Source organism: Macrobrachium nipponense, chromosome 15 (assembly GCF_015104395.2).
Source record: "Macrobrachium nipponense isolate FS-2020 chromosome 15, ASM1510439v2, whole genome shotgun sequence".
NCBI classification, from domain to species: domain Eukaryota; kingdom Metazoa; phylum Arthropoda; class Malacostraca; order Decapoda; family Palaemonidae; genus Macrobrachium; species Macrobrachium nipponense.
This window is the reverse complement of record NC_087208.1, coordinates 17,976,204-18,000,834: the sequence shown is the minus strand read 5'-3', so window position 1 is coordinate 18,000,834 and position 24,631 is coordinate 17,976,204. Positions and strand designations below refer to the sequence as shown.

The following is a 24,631-nucleotide window of genomic DNA, read 5'->3' as shown; positions in this document are numbered from 1 at the left end:
CCCCTTCTCTCCCATTTGCTCTGGTAATGAATTTCATTATAATAAAATTCCTTATACAATATTTATTTTATAATTCTAATCATCTCTTCCACCATATACAATCTGCAGTCCACAGAAAGAGTTCATCACATCTTTCAAACAATAATTTCACAGCCACTTTGCTAATGGTTATTTTTCCCTTGAAACTTCTCCAATCACCACAGGGTGCTTTTCTTGTGTTGCTTTTCAGTCATTTCCTCTACATTCCACTCCTTTAGCTTTCAAACATTCCCACCACCTGCTCATCAGATTTTCCTGTTAATGCTAGGTCACCTGTATAAAAGCAGCTCTCAGAGACCAAATTTACTGCACTTTTATAGCTTCTTCCATATAGGTACTGACCTTTGATGGATACCAATGGTGTTATGGTAGAATAATGCCAATCATTTCTGTATCCTTTGCCCTTATAACAACCATTTAATTGTTCTTCTCCATACTCTGTCAATTGTCTTATCAAGGTTAATACTTATGAGGTATAACTATTCTGTATAAGGTAAATTATGAAATGACAGAATTAATGTTTAAAATTGTAAAAAATATGAAAGGCAATAACTTCATTAGCAACTAAATGAGAATATATATACAATGGCTTATGACATGAATAACAAGCAATTTGTTAGATACATCTGGCAAACCACTGAAGAATTAACAAGAAATATATCAGAACATTACACGTAAAGAAAGATATGGGACAACATGAGGGAAGGTGTAAATTATTAAAACAATAAAACACTACAAAGGAAAATGGATTGTGCAACAAGATAAAAAGTATGGAGTAAGATAGTTGTTGCACAATATGAAAGACTGGGAGGTGTCAGGGGAAAAATTTAGAATATCTGGTTAAAATCCACAATTGTTAGTTTATTGTTAGTTTGCTTTATGGCAGGGAAATAAAAAAAAAACACTTGTGGGGTCTTCATTATGAGATAATTATGCAAGTACTAAATATGAAAAAAATAAGTTTGCTTGAACTTGGATGGCATTTAACTGAGCACCAACATAAGTAATGAGATGGGAATCACATAGGCCAAGGAGCAGCACACTTCTTGAACATGTCATGATATTAAATAAAAAATATGACAGATAGTAGCAGGAATAGAGAAATGAAGAAAATGAGGTCCCTGAGTGCATATAAATTATGGACTCATCAATCATATAAATGTATTTAAGATGTGTGGAAGAATAGGAACCCTAAAAATCAGTTTTAACCAAACCAAGTTTATGGTATCCATATAGAAACACTAGAGAAAGTTTAGTCAGGAGTAGCTGTGTGGATGGGGGGGGGGGGGTGTAATGAGGATAGTGACAACACAATGGAAAGGCTGCCCAATCATGAAACTGGTATAAAACAGCACTAACTTAATATTAATAGACAGGAATTTAGGCAGAAACTGCACAAAACTGACATGAGTATACAGATCTTATTTCACTCCTAAACCCAAAAAGAGAAAAGCTGACAAACCCCTTTGAGCATGAGGACAGTATTGAACATAATTAAAATAAAGCTACCAATTTGTGTCATATTTAACTCTCAAAAAAGCTGATACAGAAATCAGTAACTGGCATAATTTACATCTGCAAACCAGTTGTTTCATAGACAAAATATGTTACATGATGAATTATTCATCATAACTAAATCATGTTCTTCCAGTCTTTAACAACCTGCTTCCACAACTAAGTAATAATTAAAAGCAGCTAGCTTACCTTTCTAATTATTATTATCATTAATTATTAAGTGGCTTAACCAGATCAGAAACAGAATGCTGAACTCTAACAAACTTGGCCATAACCACCCAGCACCTAATCAACAATGCACACCAAAATGCATGCAGATCTCTCTTTTATTCCAAAACAAACACAAATACCAAACATTTCTTATTTAACTATAGTAAAGTTTTCTGGTTTGAATCAAATATTTCCACTGATAACCATACAAAAAGTGAAATGATGCATTTTCTGTAGACTGGTTTAACTCTAGCAGGACTTCAACAACTTGCAACGAATTAGCTATATATACATACATATATTATAGGTATCATTGTCTGTCGGCACCTTTCATGTTTTTATGTCAGATTCTCCCTTTACGAGGTTAAAACATCTTATGAATTTGTGTCTTAAAATTCTGATCTTCAGCACTTTCTACCAAAATTCCTGTTGTGCAGGTCCTCATCTCAAATGAAGGCAATGATTATTTTAAATTAAAAAGAAAATTACAGAATATCTGTTTAAAACAGTTTTATAATAAATACTAGTAAATTACACAAAAAGTGCATAAACAAATTTTGAAGTATCTACTTAAAGGAACTACTGTATACTATAAATATGAAAAAGTATGAGATTCCTAAAAGTCATTATCAATTACTACTCATCAGTTTGACTGGACTACTGAGGGCAGAGCTTAGGTCCTTATAGGGCCAACCCAGCAGATTTAATTGGAGTATAATTTGGAGGGAAAAAACAAAACAAAACAGGCTATTACATCCCAAATTCTAAAACTGTGCTACAAAATTATTGTAATAAAAATTACTTTGAAATTTTGTTTTGCTGGATTAAGGAGATATGATCTTGAATAAATGCATTTACACAGTTATCTACTCTCTTCAGTGTGCCACACATTTTACTTATTTTGGTATGACACATAATAATATTATGTCTTATCCTTAACCTCATTACACCAACATAGGTACAAATTAATGAGAAAAAACCAAAACTAACCCTAATATTTAAGAGAACTTACCACAACAACATGGATGCTGGGGTTCGTATGAAAAGAGGAGGGTAGGAATGGTGACGGGGCATTACCTATCCCTCATTTCCAATTCTCTTGTCTTCTGATAATTCACTTTGAGTAGTCCTTATAGAGCTATTCTCATACCAAAGTAGTTCTTATGGAGCTATTTCTCATACCCAATTCTTAACGTATCATTTTTATGCTAAATTGCTGTACTTTAGTGATGTAAGTTTAGAAAAGATTATACAATAAATAACCAAAGTAGGTAAAGTTAGCCAATACATTAAGTCTCACCACATTTTGGCAATAAAATCTTTTCTCCCAAACATTATATATCAATAAAATTAATTTTTACCCTGCGGTGCCTGAACATATTTAATTTCTCATGTGTTTTCCTATAGATAAAAATCACTTGGGATCAATGAGCAACAAGCATCAGCCTGCATAACGATACTTTTGATTAGAATATCACCGTGAAGTTAATTATGGTAAGACCTCATTTTTGTCAAATTTTACTGGCAATTAATGTGTTTGTAATATGCTCAAAAGTTTAAAAAGGTAAAAAACACAAAGTCAATCAAGAACACCGACATGCAAAAACTTGACAGTTCCGTAAAAAACCATGAAATGTGTGGGAGTCAACAATGATAATACAGATAACAAAACAAGAACCTACTGAAAATGTTAACCATAATAAAAAAAATGCCCAGGTCGAGAGAAAAGGAGCAAGCAAACAAATGCACATATTGTACACACACAGAGAGAGAGAGAGAGAGAGAGAGAGAGAGAGAGAGAGAGAGAGAGAGAGAGAGAGAAATGCATAGCACATTATTGTAGGTAAAGGCTTAAGCAAGATTAACATACAAATGCATGCACACAGTTGTAGTTTTATTTAGCATGCATGCATTGTTGAATTTATTTATTCAGTATGCAATGAATAAAACTACGATGTAAACATTTCAAAAAAAGCTTACATGATATGATTAAAGTTGTTCTTGTTTCACTTTCAAAAACTGGTTCACATACTTTAAACTCACTATGCAGAATACAAATTACTTGAAAATTCTGAGCCTCTTACTTATTAGGAAATGAACACACTTTTATATTAAGCAAGTGAACTGTATGTACATACTAAGTGTATACATTTTAACTGTGCACTGAGAAGTATTGGAGACATAATAATGAATGTCATCAATAATGCCGTAATAGCTTGACATGAACTCATGAACTGTAACTATGACAAGCAACTTGAAGGCATAATGTCTATTTCCCTTTCCTTTTACCTCTTACTTCTTCCTAATGAACACCATATTCTTTGGGGGCTAAATTTCAAGTCATGGCATCCAAGGGCTTATTCCATATGAATAGGGTTTATCTTCTAAATAATAATAAAAATAATAAAAATAATAATAATAATAAAAATAAAAATAAAAATAAAAATAATAATAATAATAATAATAATAATAATGAATTGGGTACTCTGAAAATTGCATGAACTGGGTACTCCCTCTATTTCTCAATTGCTTCCGCATAGCTTTAGTACATTCAACAAAACTTCTTCCTAATAAACACCATATTTTTGGAGGCTTAAATTTCAAGTCAATGGCTTATTCGATATGAATAGGGTTCATCTTCTGAACTGGGTACTCTGATTATTGTATGAACTGGGTACTCCCTCTATTTCTCAACTGCTTCCACATAGCTTTAGTACATTCAACAAAACAACCTAATTCTTACAAAATCAATGTTGCTAAATTTGAGCAAGTAATGTGAGTGTGCACGCACACACTTCTATATTGTGTATGCATAGTTTTAAAATTCTATAAAGAAAAATTCTAATTCTGTGATATAGAATCAGACTTTTAACTTTGAAACTTTTACAGCAAATAACATAAAAGCTTAACTGTTCAGTGTACGTAACTAGTCAATACTTACCCTTTAGCTGCTATATTGCTGTTCCAATTTTCATAAACTGACATTCAAAATAATCCATGAATTTACCCCCCAACTGACAAAACTGCATATACATTAATAGTTATGTCAGTTAGACCTAGGTCCTGTATACTCTTTTAAAACACTACATGCACCAGAAATGGTCACTATATTTATCATATGATCACTGTCAATATTTACTCACCTACCGTATATTTCGGCGTACAACAAGTCGACCGGAAGATAAGTCGACCCCCCAATTCTGAGGTAAATTTGTATGATTTTAACTAATATCGGGTATATTAGTTGACCTATAAAATGTGAGGCCAACCGTACGCTCAAAAATAAGCAGCAGGGTAAAACGTATATAAAATAACCTGAATGTAATTACGGTACATATGTTGCTCTACTTACCATAAGAATACAGGAAATATACTCTGTATATTAACAAATCTGTATAATATATATAATATATAAAAGATGAATACCGGCAAATATGATTAGAAATGACGAAACGAAAGATACGTTTACTCGAGTGTAATGTAAACAAACAAAGCGCTAACTAACGCTGCATAAACAGCCTACGTATATATGTATGTACAACTGCCACTCAAGTTCATACTTTTGATTGGGTTGTTAAAACGACGTCCCGGTATTTTATTATGTTGGAAAATTCTTGACCATTGGTTCTTCTATGTCATAAACAGGCTCATTTGAGGGAAAACGAACCTGCAGTTGATTCACCAGATTAAACTAGGATCACTTATGCTGAAAACCGTGAATATGATAATTTGGTTTGATGAATTGTTAATTCAAGTGACGATGACTCAAGTAATTTTAGAAGGATTTTAAAATACATATTTACTATTACATACAAATTATTTCATAAAGTGATAAATAAAGATTTCATACCATAAGTGTTTTGAACAATAACCCGGTAAATACAAAACTGTCAGAGTGAACGCATCCTTGTCAATTACTGTACTACAAATGGCTACGCAATGTTTACGCTTGCTGTGCGATTAGGGTTTCTTCAAGTTACTTAGATTTTTTTCATTTATTTAAGGTAATGGGATGTTTCTGAATGTTATTATTATTGTCGTATTACAGTGTGAAATTGTTTATATACTGGTATTTACATACATAGTTACCTCAACAAGGCTGTCGTTGTTAATAGCCTACTGTAAAGCCTGGATTCCTGTACCAGATATGCCAAAATAATAAAGATTCACTTTTTGTTACTGTTAGATAAGTCGACCCCCTAATTTTGGCATGATTTTTGGGTGCTAAAGGGTCGACTTATATGCCGAAAATATACGGTACTTTCAGTAGTACACTGCTTCTAGTTGGTCCTTTAATGTCTGGATACCTCTACACCTAATCAAAATTTTATCACTGAAAGATTACATCTAACTACATCTAGGTTTTACTTTTGCCACTGGAAGTTAATATTTACTTTGTGCGTCTTCATTTTCCCCTTGAAAGACAGGCCACTTGGAATTTCAAAAATCTTGCTTACCGGATTTTCTTGATCTGATTCTTGATCACATAAAACACCATTTTCTAAGGGTTTTACTCCATCAATCCCTGAAGAGTCACCTCTCCTGAGAAGAAAAATTAAAAATTTCAGAACCCAACCCTTTACTTACTAATGTTATATTTGCTATGTTATTACTACCAAGTCTCATAACATCAATTTTCTAAAGCATATACAGTAATACTTCAATCTTACACAGTTCAAATTCCGCAAATTCACATTAGCGTGAACTTTTCATTGGAACCTAACTAATTATCATACAGGACACGCGAACATTTGCAGATCCTTGAGAAACCCTACAAAAGTGTTTAATTTCTTATGTAATTAATAGGTTTTCATACTTTTAAGTATAAATTAAATAACATTAATAAAAATAATTCTCTAATTCTCTCTCTTTTAATGAGATGAGAGAATTTTTATGGTACATGTATGTTCTATGCTTATTTATGTTTTCAAATAATAATAATAATAATATAGCTGTAATAAAAAACTTGAAGGAAAAATACCTTTCCTTCCCTCATCTTTTGTTTAACTCGCTGTGTGTGTGTGTGTGTGTGTGTGTGTGTGTGTGTGTGTGTGTGTGTGTGTGTGTGTGTGTGTGTGTGTGTGAGCGAGCAGTAGATAGTTTTAAACTGATCTAATTATACCTTCACCATCTAGAATTGTAATGGGCCATTCTAGAACATAGATACATAACTAAGAGTTGTACTAGTACAAATAACAAGCACTATTTGTTCATATAAAGGAATTTCAGAACAAAGAAAAATGACAAATTTTCTAAGACAATATGTATTTTTAATAGCTACAAACCTGAGGTCTTAACAAGAGGATAATTTCTAGTGCCTAGCTGGATCTGGTTAAATCGCAGATGAAGGCAAGGAATCTTATGAGATCTGGCAACGCGTGCGTAGATCGGGTGAAAAGTGGTCAAGGACCACGCACCCACACCACAGCATTAACTCTTTCCCAACCCAGGATGTCTTTTAGCAAGACAGAGGGGCAGCTAGAGGTGGGCAGTACAACGTTAAGACCTCAGGTTTGTAGTTATGAAAAATACGAATGTCTTAGAAAACTTTTCACTTGTTCAAACGCAAACAGACCTTCAGTCTTGACAATAGGAGAGACTTATACTTGGAAGGAGGTACAGACATCCTAAACTGGCTGGGGGCCTACCCACCAGTCCAGCTCCAGAAGAAATATCTACAGGAGGGACTGATGCCCGTGAGAAGCTAGATACATTGACATCCAATCACTAAGTTACTGAGCGACATACAATGATATATGGGAGAATCATTGTATAGGGAACTAAAGAGAAACTCTGACTGTCCAATAACAAACCAACACACCAGGGTTTGTTACTACTCCCTACTCCCCCTTGCCAAGGAGAGGAGCATATGCTACCAAATAGAGGGTTGGTTATTTGCATACCAAGCAACCAAACTATCAGTATGACTACCTTACTTACCTGTATCAGACCAGTCCAGCAAATAACATGCCCACTTCCTCGATCGCATCCTTGTCCAGCACCTTCTGCACTTCCTCCCGGAGAGCCAAGAACTTCAGAGAATCTGCAGATACACCTTCCTGAGCAGAGGCTTGTTCGAGAGCAGGGGAGAGAAGCCAAATGGCAGTAGATACCCCACCCAAAGGACATCTACTACCCACTAATCCGCCCCATAACTCGCCACTTGACCCACTGGTTGGCCAGGAAACCCTCCACCCGTGGCACAGGAAAGGGAGAGGCGCCTAATCTACCAATGACCCCCTTTACCTCTGCCCCTGGGGCCCCTTCTCAACTTAAAAAGAGCGGGAGCAAAAGGGAAGTTGGTCCTCTGACCTAGGCTGGGACAAACAGGGAGGCCCTGCCAAAACCGAACTCCTAGACGGCCTACCATGTGATGACCTTTGTGACTGCTGCTGGGCAGGGGGAGGAGGAGGAGCCAGATGTCTCCGAGGAGGAGACTCGGACTTAAGACACTGCCTGGTGCACTAATCTGTCCTTCGTGTCACCCCGGTGCCGGTCTATCACGTCCTCCAGCTCAATCCGAGGGAACAGAAATTGAATTCCAAAAGAACCCCATTCCTAAATGCCAGCAAGGACTCAGGGTCAACTGATCTTTCCATCCTGGATAAAGCAGCGTCTCTTCTAATCAGAAGGTTAGCCCATAAATTAACACCAAGGTGTGCAAGATACGAGAACACCTTGCCTCCAGACTGCAACAAACTGGCAAGAGAAGAAGCACTCACCAACCCCTCTGGGAATCTTGTCAGATGCTATCTTGGCAATGACCGCCGACCAGATGTCCAACCAAGAAACCATCAGCAACATGGAGGCTGCTGTAGACTCCAAAGCCGAGGCATCCTGCGGAAACAAAGACGGAGCCACTGACCTCACCTGCTGCAAAGTCAACCCCGGCTTCACACAAAGTAGGTAGAGTTTGTAGCATAGTACTTCCTATGCCACATAGAGAGACGGGGGAAGCAACTTGGCAGAGCCCCTTGAGCAAAGCGATCCGTCCTGACCTGAAACAGAGGCGTTTACCTTATGTAAGACCGACTGGACATGCCCCAATAAGGGAAGTTGATACGATGACTTGGGATCTTGCGTAGCTCCCAGCAAGGCTTCGGAGACCAACAATGAAAAAATTAAGCAGGCTTATCTAAAGCGCCTTCTTTGTGTAAACCAACAGAAGAGCCAGCAGCCAAACAGCCCGAAACGCCAACCAACCTGTCTGGGATGGATCCAAGCGCCAACTCTTGCAACGAACCAACCACAACACTCCCAATAAATGAATTGTGTACATAGATGCGTACATACACATGCGGGGCGGACGCACGTACGTGCGAAGGTGAAGTGTCTCGAACACTCGAAATAGAACGAGAATCCCTGAGTCGAACCCCGGGAAGCAAACACTCCTGCCGACTGTCTCCGTGCTCACAACTTTTAACCTCTTGACAGGTGCCTTGAGATCCTTATGGCGATGAATAGGCCCTGGAGTTGGAGAAGCAAAAGAATTTGCAACTTGTGCACGAACATGGGAGGCTGCAACACACTTGATGCAGACAACGAAGCAGCCACTGCAGATAGCACAGGGGAAGAAACATTAACACTCAGTAACACCAACACTCGCAGGAACATGGGCGTGCCGCTCCTCACTCACAGACGAAGAAAGGGCAAAGTCCTTAGCCTTCTAATGCTTGATACGCCGACGCGACGGAGATGGGGGAGAAGGAGAGGAAGACAGCACTGGCTCCTTATACAATCTCTTCACAGGAGGCGGGGCAATAAAATACGCTTGCTTGCCGCCTCCTTCTCGGGAATTAAATAACTCCTGAGGAAGAGGAGGCAACATTACATAATAAATCAGCGTGAGGGCCTCCGGATACTTCCAACGATAAATCGATAGAAGAAAAGGAAGGAGACAAAGGCACAACACTAGCATGGGGTGCGACAGCAGCAGGAGACAAAGAATCAGGAAGACGAGATGAAAATCCCTTCCACGAAGGAAGAGTAAAAACACTACACTGCTCCCTCTTACTATAAAATAACTTCCACTGCTATCTAGTCCACGCACGGCATTCCGTGCAGGAATTTGTTATTGTAAATACGTTAGAATGACACCTACTACAAGTGATGTGAGGACCTGTCGCTGAAGAAGCCAAAAACGAGAACATGGGAAACCTGGAGTACCCGAGCACACACGTTGTCGAGGACGAGAAGGAGCAGAGGAAGCCATAATAAAAGCACACACACAGAGAAACACAAGCGAAAACAGGCAATGAACTGGGTAAGGGCCAAGAGAGGTCAACCACAACTTGCCCAGGCCGTTGAGAAAAAGACTGAACGCTGTGGTGTGGGTGTGTGGTCCTTGACCACTTTTCACCTGATATACGCACACGTTGCCAGATCTCACAAGATTCCTTGCTTTCATCTGTGATATAACCAGATCCAGCTAGGCGCTAAAAATTATCCTATTGTTAAGACCTCAGGTTTGTTCGCATATGAACAAAGACAGAATAAAGAAGTTGTTAGAAGACTTCTAAAAATAGATCAATTGGGAATCTGGGGGGGGAGAGAAGAGAGAAATAGTACATGTGATCTCCACAAACTCCTACATTTTTACAAATCATTTATTTCTTTTTTTAGGGATAATGTATTATGCTAACTTTTAAACATAGCAAATTTTTTTTATTATATTTGCACTTATCATAGCTCACAAACCTGATGTCTTAACACTAGGATAATCCTCTAGCACCAGCTGGAAACCGGTTAAAAACAATCAACGACTGTAAAGTGAGGAATCTGTGGCATCTGGCAACCCATACGTATACGAGGTGGAAGCTGGTCAACAACCAAGCCTGGGACCACGTGATGCATCAGTCTTTCTTCCAACCCAGTACAAAAGAGGGGTGGCTAGAGGAGGGCAATACTATAATGTTAAGAACTCAGGTTTGTAAACTATGAAAAATGTAAATTGAATCAAAATTTGCCATTTGTTCATACATGGAACAAACCTTCGGTCTTAACAATATATTATAGACTTCGAGGGAGGCTGAGCAGACAACAGAGACAGAGATGGTGATGATGTCAAGACATGAGACAGAGGGAGAACCAACACTGCATTTGACATCATAGACTGGGTGAAAGCTGGGAGTGATGTCACAACATTGGGCATGGCAGCACAAGCCAGTGGCCTCACTGGCAGGGAGATAAGTGGCGACCCAGTAGGCAACGTTGATGACAACTCCAAACTGCTTGAAGGCATCAAACACGTGTACCAAAGTAGTGTACACCAGGAGGAGGGGGGACTGCCGGTGAGACTGAGGGAGGCTGGCAAGCAGACAAGAAATGCGCCAGCAAACCATCCAAAGAGGGTGAACCCTGTAGGCCTAGGGACGCCCAAACCGCCACGATTTTGTTGGACTCCAAATCTGAAACAAAGGAAGTTGGAGGGGGAGCCTCCTTTCTTGAGGGAGGGTGATGGTCTCCCAAAAGATAAGGGGCCTCATTAAACAAAACTATCTCATGCACCACCCAATGCTTCCAAAGATGAATCAATGGAAGAAAAGGACGAGGACATGGGAACAAAAGATGCAGAGGACGACTGCTGGAAGAAGGAGACGCCGAAATGTCCGCTTGGAGGTGAAAAACCTTCCCAAGACGGACAAATCGACACCTTATGTTGATCCCTCTTCTTACAGAAAGCCCTCCACCGAGATATAGGCCACAACGACATGGATTAGAGACAGAACAAAAATTCACACGGCACCTACTGCAAGTCAAATGGAAATCTGTAACAGAAGAAGCAAAAAACCTGGAACATGGAAATCCCTACTCTCCCAGACACATACGTTGATGGGGCTTGGAACTCTTATAGGAATCCATGATTACAGGACACACACACAAACTCTAAAATGTAAAGAAATAACAGGCAAACAAAGCAAACGGCTTAGGAAGGAGAGCGCAACGTAACTACTCTCCAAGGCAGTCAAAGAAAGACTGATGCATCACAAGGTCCCAAGCTTGGTTAGTGACCAGCTTCCAACTCGTATATGTATGGGTTGCCAGATGACATAGATTCCTTGCTTTACCATCTTTGATTGTTTTTAACCAGTTTCCAGCTGGCGCTAGAAGATTATCCTATTGTTAAGACAGAAAGATTGTTAAGCCTATGAACAATACAGTAAGTTTAATTTAATTTAAAAGTTAGCTTAACACTTGGAGAGCATGATTAGGGTCATATTTAGTGTTCTAACTCCAGAAATAAGCATTTATTAGCATTTTTAGAGACTGTGCAAACTCAGTTTGGATTTATAAAGGCTGTACCTTGTAATAATGATCTGTACCATCCCACTTGACAACTATGCTTATCTACGAATATATGGGTGGGGTTGTGCTCAATGAAATCTGTACTCTCAACAAATCCCTTCAATGCTGATATAAGAACATCTAGACCAAATTAGCAATTAGAGCTTTAACTGATCTATGCATGCTTCATGAAAAACACAAATGTAAAAAACCATGAAGAAATCCAATTACAGTTCTATGGGCGGCGTATTTGTTCTAAATCCATAGCTGGCAGCTGATGACACTGGTGGTGATATGGACGAAGTATCTGTTGCAGGTACGTAAACAGCTTCTGAAGAAAGCTAAACAAACAAAACAAATTACTATAGCTGCAATTACAAAAATAAAATTAAAGCTGAACAACATAATTTATTCATTATACATTCAATAAAAATAAAAGCAACAAAAAAATTAGTCTAAACTTACAAGTAAAATAAACCATACGAGAATTATTTTTATATATTATATAAATGGAATGGCTTTAAAAGGCCACTGCACTGAACATCATCTAATATAGCACTGAAGTAGATTTCAATGATTAACTGTACAGGCAGTCCCCGGGTTATGACGGGGGTCCCATTCTTGAGACGCGTTGTAACCCGAAAATCGTCGTAAACTGCATTCTTATTGCATTTTTCATCAAAAAAAACTTCAAATATTGATTATTTTGCATTTTTGGTGTCATATTTCTTGTGTAGATGAGTGTTGTAGGCGTCGTAACCCTGGAACATGTGTCATAACCCTGGAAATAATTTCTGATGAATATAATTGAAAAGCGCCTTAACCTCGGAACGTCGTAAGCCGAACCCGTCGTAACCCGGGGACTGCCTGTATTTGTGAGTTCTGGAAAACTGGTCTACCACAAAGAAAGTGCCTACCTCTGTCAGTATAGTACATTCACAAGAAGGCTGATATTTTTCCTGTTCAGAAACAGGACGCTTTAGAATCTTTTCTCTGTCTTGTTTATGTTTTCGGTCAGCACCTTTCAGCTGAAAAATTATAAACATCAGTACAGAAGGCAATATAACAGCAAAACCATAAAGATACATAACTAAACAATGTAACTTCTTTCATATTATCATCATGAGCATCACAAACAATACCAGTAACAATAATAAACATACCTTAAATACTTTGATTTGGCATGCACACACATGCAACTGCTCTAAACCTGAGTCTGTTTTAGCATAAGTTTCAACCTGCAAAGTAAAATTCATCACATTAAAGAACACTTACTAAGTATTTACAACCAAATTAAACATTTAACAGCTTATTACTAGGATTCTCCAAATTTTTGTCTATCAGTAACTTTCTGCAACATTTGAGGCCTTTAGAATATTAATAAACAGAGATCATATTCATTACACCAACCTTCAATATTCCAACAAATAAATTAAGGACAAGAAACTAACTTACTCAATGGATCAGTATAAAATTCTCAAAGCTAAAAATATACTTATTTTATCCATTTGTATAACAGTACCAACATTATTCATGCAATTTAGAATAAAAATAAAATATACTCCAAGCTCCAAAATCAGTAAGCTGTTTTTTATAAGGAAAAGAATTTCAATTTCCAATGTACAGTTAAGTCTTACTATGTTTCTGTATTCTTCTCCTGCTTTACTGTTCTGCTGTATAACTATATTAAAATCTTGTTTGCTTCCTATCTTGTATTGATTGCATTACATTTTATTTGTGTATTTTACATCTGGAGAACAAGTACATGAATGTGTGCTACATTACAGGTGCCTCAAAAGTCACAGATGACAGCTTTTCCAGACTTTATTTTTAGGAAGCAGCAGCTCAATTTTGCAATTTCATCCACATATTGTGCCACCTTATTTCCATGATCAACGAATTACTGGGGCAATAAAAATTTACATCTAAAGCCAGAAGACCCGCCTTGTAAACAGTGTATGATGATACTTTATATATCTACCTGAATAAGAACATTTGGAGATCTAATATCTAGATGATACATAGAATGTTGTTGTCATAACACAAAACACATTTTCCACACATTCTCCAAGGTAACCAATTAATTAGTATAGACCACATTTCCTTCATGCTCTAACCCAGTCTAAAATTCTAGAAGGCAAGCGCTCACTGGAAGGGAAGACACCAGAGAAGGAAAGAACCTCAACAGCAATGCACCCCACTCCCCTACACACATAGACATCAGTTGGAAACTGCTACCACCTCCATAACAAAAAGGCATCCAGAGAATCTCTGTCCAAGATGAAAAGATTTGAGATGACTGATAAGCAGTAAAAGGAGGCAGCTCCTGGCCAGAATATCAATGAGGCCTATAAGGAGACTTACACTGAGGGTCAGGCTTTGAGGACAAGGTTGAAGCTGAGGAAGAGCTGCCATACCAAGGACTATGGGAAAAGATAAGTTTCCAATGAATCCTTTCAAATGTAGTTTGGCACTCTGCATTCAGGGATTGGGTTTCTATCAAATATCCTCAAGTAAGACAAGTGTGACCAACTTGAAGGTGGGATAACATTACTCCAATGTGATTCTATTTTTGAAATGAAAATCACAATCAAACAGCTGGTTATTATATGTTCAATTTGTTACTGTCGGGTTCATTATTCCATAATGGCTGCCAGATTTTCAAGATATCAAAAAATCACAACAGGAACAGAAATATGACCTAATCTTACTGACTACACTGTGCTTTGGATGTTCTGACAGAATCTTCATTTCCTTAATGCCTCCATATGCAGGGTCCCAGTATAATTCAACATTAATACTGCTTTCATTCAATCTATAGAATGAGTACTTCCAATTTGCTGAACAAAGGAGTTTTTCAATTACTATTATTTTTTTATTATTATTTAAATGTTTCTAAAGCACTTCTGGGGCCACTGAAAATTACAAATTTCTGTTATGAGACCTTTTTTTTTTCAACAATGTCAACTCCTAATCATACAGCACACAAATCTGCTATTAAAGCCATTAAACTAATACTAGATATAGAAGTGACAGGTTCCTGTCAAAACAACACTGTAATGAAGATAAGCAAAATGCACACAAGAAAAAAACATTAACCTCCCCAAATTGAAATTACAATTACAGAACAATATACCCACACCTAGCTCTTGACAAAACACCACTAAACTATTGTATAGTTTCACATATAAGATGACCTTTAAATCCTAAAATTAAACCCTAAAAACTGGAGGCCATCTTCCATTCTAAAAATCAAACCTTGTTCTAAGTAACGTTTATCAGTAGCCTAGCTGCTTCTGCCTAAGTGTGATAACCACTGACATACATGAAAAGATTCACGTTATGAAATAAACTGATAATAAAGGTAATACGGGCAATCCCCAGTCATCGGCGGACTCTGTTATCAGTAATCCAGTGTTATAGCGTTCATCTACCGCCATAAAATCGGAGATTTATTGTGCCATAACAGGCAGAGTTCCAGATATCAGTGCCATAAGGTGCCATAAGGCACCTTACGGCGCCATAAAATACCTAACAGATGCACCATAATGGTAGTTATGGTGCCAATAACCAGTTATCGGCAGCATAAGCCCCATTATGGCGCCATAAATCGCTGAGTTTTGGTTAATGGCGGTTTTCACTTATCGGCAGCCCCTCAGGAGTGGAACCCCCGCCGATAACCGGGGACTGCCTGTAAAACCATTTTTACCTTATATATTATTGGCATATCTTCATAATAAAAAGCCTATTTGAGGAATATCAACTCTATGCAACGCTAGCTGCAAAAAATGACAAATTTTCTAAGACAATGTATATTTTCATAGCTACAAACCTGAGGTCTTAACGTTAGGATAATTTTCTAGCCCCTAGCTGAAGCCGGTTAAATCGCAGATGAAAAACAAGGACTCTTGTGAGATCTGGCAACACATGCATATATCGGGTGAAAACTGGTCAAGTACCACACACCCACAACACAGCGTTCAGTCTTTCCCAACCCAGGATGTCTTTAAGAAGACAAGAGGGGCAGCTAGAGGTGGGCAGTACAACATTAAAACCTCAGGTTTGTAGCTATGAAAAATACATTGTCTTAGAAAATATGTCATTTGTTTATATGCTAACAAACCTTTAGTGTGGTGCGTTTTTGTAAGGTACAGACATCTAAATTAGCTGACGGCCTACCCACCAGTCCAGCTCCAGAAGAAATATCTACCGGAGAGGGACTGAAACTAGATACAGTGATATCAAACAACTCAGCCACTGGGTTACCTACAACGATATATGGGACAAATCATTGCATAGGGAACTAAAGAGAAACTTTGAATGTTCAATAACAAACCCCCTCCCTTGCTAAGGAGCGAAGTATATGCTACCGAATAGAGGGTTGAATATCTGCACACCAAGCTACCAAACTATCAGTATGACTACCTTACTCACCTGTATCAGACCAGTCCAGCGAATGACGTGTCTATTCCTCAACCCGCCCATAGGAAGAAGGAAAGGTACAAGAGAAAGATAGGAAGAAGGAATGGTACAAGAGAAAGAAAGATAGGAAGAAGAAAAGGTACAAGAGAAAGAAAGAGACCAGCCAACTCACTCATTCTCTCATCCAATCATCTTAGGTAAGATACAAACGTGCCCTGTTAAGGGCAACGATGAGTTACACAATCTGTTGGGCAGCCACCACAGGACCTAGGGAAAACGTGTCCATAGATCTGTGGGCAACACCTTTAAGATAGAAAAAGGTGAATGTGGACTGGCGTAACCAAGTACCAGCGCTCAGAACTCTATGAACAGCCAAATTCTTCTTGAACGCCAGAGAGGGACCAATACCCCTGACGTCATGTGCTCTAGCCTGCACAGACGTGGCGGCGGAATCATCAAGAATCAAATACGCCTGTCTGATAGCTTCACATATCCAATAAGAGATTGTATTCTTGGACACCTCTTTCTTCGTATGCCCCGTGCTAACAAAAAGCCTACGACAACCTGGCCCAAGATGTCGTGTCCTTTTAAGATAGCAACGCAGATCCCTGACAGGACATAGCAAAAGCTCTTGAGAATCACCACCCACAAAGTCATCCAGTGATGGAATGGAAAAGGACGTGAACCTATCATACTGCACCAAGGGATTCTGGGCCTTAGACACTAATTCCAGGACAAATTCGTAGGACACTGACCCCCAACCCCTGGTGTGCTTCACATCATAGCTCAGGCTGTGTAGCTCCCCCAATCTCTTCAAAGATGCCAAGGCCAGGAGGAAAACCCTTTTGAGTGTCAAGTTCCTGTCTGATGAATGACGCAAAGGCTCACAAGGAGCTTTAGTGAAACTTCTCAAGACCAAGGAAACATCCCACGTTGGGTGGGGGCTTGAGCTCTCTAGGAGAACATGACTATTCAAACCCCATAACTAGCAAGGAAATTTCCCAAGATAAAGAGATGTTGATACCTCTAAGGCATAGCACTTAACTCAGGGCCGTCCTGTAGCCTCTAATGGAGAAAACAGGCAAACCTTTCTCACCCCTGAGGAAGGTCAAAAAGTCTGCTATGTGCTGAATCGAGGCTCCGAGTGGAGAAAAACCCTGTTTACGACACCAATCACAGTAACTCACCCATTTGCCTTGCTAAATGGCAGAGTTAGACTTTATGAGACTGCTGGACATATGCCCTGGTGTCCTCTAAGAAAAGCCTCTTGCTCGGAAGATATACTTGATAGCCTCCAACCTTGAAGAGACAGGGATTCTACCGACTGGTGAAATCTTTCCACGTGTGGCTGACAAAGAAGATGCAGCCAGGGGGAATCTCCCTCGGCATCTCGAACAATGACAGCAGATCCGGAAACCATTCCACCTGCGGCCACAGAGGGGATACTAAAGTCATCCTGAGACTTTGCAAACTCATCAACCTGTTCAGGACTTGACAAATCGAGCAAAACGGAGGGAAGGCATACACCTCCAGGTTGTCCCAGGGATGTTGGAACACGTCCTCTGCTAATGCCAGAGGATCCGAAACTGCCAAACAGAATATCTCCAGTTTCCTGTTGAACTGGGTTGCAAAGAGGTCGAGCATGGGTTTCCCCCAAACCTGGAAGAGCTTGTCTGCCACGGCCTTGAGATCCTTACGGCGACGAATAGGCCCTGGTGCTGAAGAAGCGGAAGAATCAGCAACATGCGCATGAACGTGCGAAGTTCCAACACACTAGCGACTCGAAGCAGAGGACGAAGCAGCCACTGCAGATTGCACAGGGGATGAAACATTAACACTCTCAGGAACACGGGCGTGCCGCTCCTCACGCGTAGACGAAGAAAAGGCAAAGTCCTTAACCTTCCAACGCTTGATACGCCGACACGGCGGAGATGGAGAAGGAATGGATGACAGCACTGACTCCTTACACATCCTCTTGGGAGGAAAAAGGGGTAACAACACGCTTGCCCCAGTCTTCCCAGCCAACATGGCAGCAAACCTATCTTTCAAAACAAAGTCCAATCTCTTAATTACCGTCTGACATAAAGCCTCAGACAGATCAGCAAGAGGGCGCACACGACATGGAAGGAAGATGGAGCGTACTGGATGGCAGCAATGACATCACGGGAGCAAACAATGACGACACAGAGGAGCGAGGGAGCGCAGCAGAGGGAACTGGGAGCGACGTCATCAATGGAAGTGACGTCACCAGCAGCACTGACGTCACGGCTTCCCCTCGACTCCAGGAAGCAGCAGCCACCAATGGCGGAGAAATACAAAATGGCTGACCCCGTGACGTCACCAGCGGCGCTGACGTCATGGCTTCTCCCCGACCCGAGGAAGCGGCAAGCATCACTGGCGGAGCAATACAATATGGCTGATCCCGGCTACCAACAAAGATAAGGCCAGGAGGAAGGGGGAGTGCCCTGGATAGCCTGAGGGGGGAGGCGAGCATCCATGAAGTGCATCAGCAAACCCTCCAAAGAGGGTGAACCACTTGGCCCGAGCGACCCCCAAAGCGTCACCATTTTCGACGTCTGAATCTGAAACAAAAGAAACTAATGAAAACGCCTCCTCCCTCGCGGGAAGTAAATTAACTCCCAAGGAAGAGGGGGTGCCAATACACAATAAATCAGCCTGAGGGCCCCACCATACTTCCAACAACAAATCGATGGAAGAAAAGGAAGGCGACAAAGGCCCAACAACACTAGCATGGGGTGAAACTGTGGCAGAAGACAAAGCATCAGGACGAGGAGATGAAAACTCTACAATGCTCCCTCTTACTATAAAATAACTTCCACTGCTCTCTAGGCCACGCACAACATTCCGGGCAGGGATTCGTTATGGTACAAAATTTGCACGACACCTACTGCATGTGGTGTGTGGGTCTGTCGCTGAAGAAGCCACGAAACGAGAACACAGGAAACCACGAGTTCCCGGGCGAGCGCGCGCGCACACACAGAATCACAAACAAAGACGGGCAATGAACCGGGTAAAAGACCGAGAGAGGGAAATTGCGACTCTCACCCAGGCTGTTAAGAATAAGACTGAACATGGTGGCATGGGTGCATGGTCCTTGACCACTTTTCACCCAATATACGCACACATTGCCAGTTCTCAAGATTCCTTGCTTTTCATCTGTGATTTAACCGGATCCAGCTAGGCGCTAGAAAATTATCCCATCATTAAGACCTCGAGTTTGTTTGCGTATGACCAAGTAACTTTCAGAAATTTTAATCATACTGTATTTGTAGTACATAATACCATTAGGATGATATAATATTACATACAGCTAGTTGTCGACTTACGACCTATGTGAGTTACAACTGATAGACTTTACGACCACCCAAAACTAAAACGACTGGAAAGCGACTTGAGCAAGAAAGAATGGTGTCCAGCTGAACATACAACAGTTTTTCCCCAGTTCCCACCTCTCCACACACGCAGCTCACTTTTCGTGCTGCTAATGACTATTATCATGCATCGGCAACAAGGATATAACTCCAGTAAACTTATGCCATCAAACACAAATGTAGATAAAATTGAGAGAGAATAATTTTAATCAAAACTTCAGGTCTTGAAAGAACACATTTTACTGTTGTTTTCATGCTGATAAAAGATAAGTAACATAACTAACGGTAAGCTCATACCATGAAGAAATCAAGTGAAAATACTGAACGGAATCATGTGATATTTTTACACAATAAACATGCCCACAACGCAATCTGTTAACGAATAAAATAATTTAGTTCATGAGACATATTAAATTCATATTTCGACTTAAAAACAAGTCGTATAATGACAAATTACTTTGTCTCAAAGTAAAGTATCTAGATATTTTATACTAGCTAGAAGCAAGGCAATTCGCTCCGAATTGAGTTAAATACAGTGAAATAAAACAAACACGGCGAACTAAACTCATATTCGCCATCAGCTGATTTCCAAACCAAAACATTTGACTGCTTTGTTAGTATTTTATGATACAATATGAGAATACATACAATGTTATTGGATACAACAATGTACAACTTTTTAAAAGATTCACGGAAAAGTTGCATATTCACTGAACAGTGGGCCACCTGTATTCGCGTTCTCCGGATTCGCGGATTTTTCTCTGGACCATATCTACCCATTATTTGCGGTGAATTCACCTATTCGCTGGATTTTCCGACGATAAATAATCACTAATTAGTGTAATTTGATGTTATTTTCATGCCTAAATACATTTTTATGATACAAAAATGATTTACAAATTTTAAAATATTAATACAGTATTGATCAATACTGTATTAGTAAGTTTAATAAGATTAAATAATATAACATAATTAATAATTCTCTCTCTCTCTTCTCCGCTCTCTCTCTCTCTCTCCCGGTCTCAAATCCTCTCTCTCCCCTCCCCCCTTCCTCCTTCTCTCTCTCTCTCTCTCTATTTCACAGAGATGTATGCTTTTTGTATGATAAATGATTTACTCATTTTCAAATATTAAATATTAATGTAAAGAGCAATCACTTCAATAAAGAAATACTAGTGAATTAGTAAGATTTAGTTTCTTTCAAAACTCCAGGGCTCTCTCTCTCCCTCTCTCTCTCTCTCTCTCTCTCTCTCTCTCTCTCTCTCTCTCTCTCTCTCTCTCTCACGTATGTTTATTTGTTTTGTAGTGTAAATAAATGATTTACCTTATAACTAATTTTCAAATATTAAGAAGATTAATTAAAAATGGCGATTCCCAGTCTTTTTATCCACTTGGAGGAAGGTGGGCGGGGGAGTAAATGACAGTTTGATAAACGAATTGGTGGAGGGGAGGAAGGAACCAGAGTCTAGGAGTTATTCTCTCTCTCTCTCTCTCTCTCCATTATTATTCTCTGTCTCAGAAATAATTCATAATTTCACTTTTGATGGTCAGATATATGATGTTGCCATTCATTGGTCTCTCTCTCTTCCTCTCATCTCTCTCTCATCTCTCCTCTCTCTCTCTCTCTCTCTCTCTCTCTCTCTCTCTCTCTCTCTCTGTTATTCGCTGTAGGTATATATTTTTAATGGTAAAATATTTAAGATGACTTTGAAATGATATTATTAATACAACCTCAAAGACTAATGCAGTAATAGGTTAGTAATTTTAGGTATATTTGAAGTAGGATGTTATTAAAGGTATACATTTGGTATCTGAACTTTCAAGATAGGCAGTTATAAGCATTTTTAGTTGTGGTTTTAACTATTCGCGGGTTTTAACTATTCACGGGGGTGTCTGGTACACATCCCCCGCAAATACGGGGGAACACTGTATTTTTAATTCATAATTATAAGTAGCCATCAGCAGCCTGACATCAGAATATAGAATACATCCCTAAAAAATGAAGCCTTTGGGTAATTCCACGTACAAATAACCTAGTTTCCGACTTAGCCTTCTACTCGCTACATTCTGACACTGCTTTTTATCATTTTATTACTCATATATTTTAACTTTAATCATTTTATAACTTTATACTGTATAAATTTCTTTAAAATAGTGTACTTTAACACATTTAGCCTACATTCCTGAGTTAGCCAACCCAATCTTAGAATCTGCACTTTATTATCGTTGACTTTCGTATCCAAAATTTTGTAGCTTCATAATAATCATTATTAGTTTCTTAGTTGACTTTTATTGTAGAGGATAAAAAGATGAACAAAATAATGAATGAATTCTGGCATTAACTGCATTTGAATGTTGCCGTCAAACCATAAACAAAGCACACCAGCGCCATCTATTGAAGAAAATGAAAGCAAAACTATTCGCTAATGAAATAAAGATTTTCTAGCATGGATAAAGATTCATGCTTGCACTTCTTGCCTCTAGCATCATATAATCTGATGGGTGGCATATCGAATACGTAAATGCACAGTTACATAAAAGAAATTATCAAAATGGTCTCTCATGCAAATACAGAGTAAGGAATTTGTGCTTGACAAATGTCTCATACTTTTGATTAAAACTTGAAAGGTTTGGCTTGGTTGAGCCTTCTCAGGTGGAATATTTAAAAATATATATTTATTCCTCCAAGGTTAATATAAAAAAAATATTTGACTTCACATATTTACATTACTAACAACTATTTTCATACAAACAAAGGATATATGGCATAAATTTTGCTGCCTTGAAGTTGTAAACAATACGTGGCGTGTCCCAGGTGGCAGCAGAACGATCTAATGGCTGCTGATTTGAAATCAAGCCGAACCACGGGGGTTTCCGTACTATAGAATGCCGGTTTTAAGAGGTTCAACTGTATTAATAAACTTCTAAATTATATCGTATGTGTAGTATACAGTATACTGAAGGCTAGGTTACTGTATTCGAATATATACGATACATGTACCATGAAAACATCATCGTATACGCGAGGCTAACTTGTTAAATGTTATTCAATATCTCTTTGTACTAAATTATCATAAGCCAATGTGCATTGAACCTAGAGAATTAGCTGAAATTAATAATTACTATGCCATATATGTATGAAGTAATGCTGTGTAGTGTAGGCTTGACTACCCTATATGTAAAGACGGTACTGATTACCCTAGTGTAGGCTAGGCTAGTAAATATTCTAACGGTAAATTAACATGGGCCGACTTATGTCCAAATCGATTTACGACCGGTTGATCAGAACCAATTGCGGTCGTAAGTCGACAACTACCTGTACTTCATTTTTCATTAAAAGTTCATTATTATTTTGGCAGCAAATAACAATTTTGGATTACATACAACCTCACTATATGTTTGGAAAGTTTCTCCCAAGATTTATCTCATGTCATTATCATAGGGATTCCAGTCTGGTTCTGATGAGTCTACTTCAACTTCGTCATCGCTATCGTACAGATCATCTTTGTTACCACCCATGCCATTACAGATACCTCTTACCATCCATGGCATAAGAGATACCTCATTTTATAAATAAAGTTTATGGCACTTTCTACTTTAACTTTCCTCAATGCCTTAATGACAAAATTGCAGACAACATCAAGTGAGGCAGCATGCATAGCTACACCTTTTGTAAAGATTTTTCTCCATTCATCATCCCATCATACCACTGCTCTCTCGCATTATCTTTGAATGGTTTGTTTAAACTGACATCAAGGGGCTGGAGTACAGATGTCAAACCATGGCTATGAAACATCTCTCAAACCAAAAAGTAAGAATATACACATATGCTACTCATACTATTACCTTAAATTACTAGTACCTGATCACATAACAGAAAGAAGTTTTCCACTTAATTAAATCAAATTAATTTTCTTCATGCATTTATAACGAACAAAGAACAGTGGATTACCTGAATTCGGAATGGGACACCTTTCTCCCCCCCATGCTTCTTTGGAGTAAATTCTGTGCTGATGCAATTTACCTGTGAAGGAATGTAAATTCCATTAGAAAATATTCTTTATTTAAAGTATAAACAGTAATTACCACAGGGAAACCATTAAACTGACCAATCAATTCATGCTTCTAATCAGTTACTTCATACCTTATAATGAAAACAGCTGTGCCATAACAAATTTTGGGATTATAGAATCTGAGCAGTTCCACAACCAAGCATTTGAATCCAGTCATATTTACAGTAGTACGTACTGCAAAAGGGGTTCTAAGAAGAAAAGAAGTAAAGCTTGAGAGAACAAAGATGAGAATGCTGAGGTGAATTATAGGAATATAACTGCTTGAGATTGGAAAATGATGAAATAAGAAGGGCAGGCTTAGTAAAGATTACATAGGTGATAATGTCACGATTAAAATGGTATGGGCATGTGTTGAGAATGGATGATGGGGATGGAGTGAAGAGGGCTTGGGAGGAATCTGTTGAAGGAAGAAGATCGAGAGGGAGACAGAGAATTAGATGGTGAGATAAAGTGAAGGAAGACATGGAGAGAAGAGGTTTAGTGGAGGATGATGCCTTTGACACATTAGGCAACCGACCTCTTAATGTAGAGATAATGGTGGGAAGGAAGAATATGAAAATATTTCTAAAAAAAAAAATACACAACCAAATTAATCTCAACCTTGAATGTCACAGCCTGACATGAATACATCTACAATACATATAAAATGTTTAGATATACAGCAGTACCTCGGACTTCGAACATAATCTGTTCCAG

The 24,631-nt window shown here is 38.8% G+C and overlaps 1 protein-coding gene across 4 annotated transcripts in view; it reads right to left on the bottom strand.

Moving 5' to 3' along the window:
- LOC135227008 (transcription factor CP2-like) overlaps nt 1-24,631 on the bottom strand; it is a 193,976-nt gene that overhangs the window by 30,731 nt on the left and 138,614 nt on the right. For 3 of the 4 annotated variants that reach the window (XM_064266761.1, XM_064266763.1, XM_064266765.1), the window contains 5 exons: nt 23,815-23,886; nt 13,212-13,286; nt 12,966-13,076; nt 12,280-12,389; nt 6,159-6,306 (listed from right to left, as the gene is read on the bottom strand). In XM_064266761.1, the coding sequence (XP_064122831.1) occupies nt 6,159-6,306; nt 12,280-12,389; nt 12,966-13,076; nt 13,212-13,286; nt 23,815-23,886 (516 nt within the window). The remainder of the gene's footprint in view (nt 1-6,158; nt 6,307-12,279; nt 12,390-12,965; nt 13,077-13,211; nt 13,287-23,814; nt 23,887-24,631) is intronic. The other variant, XM_064266762.1, reaches the window with a different exon arrangement.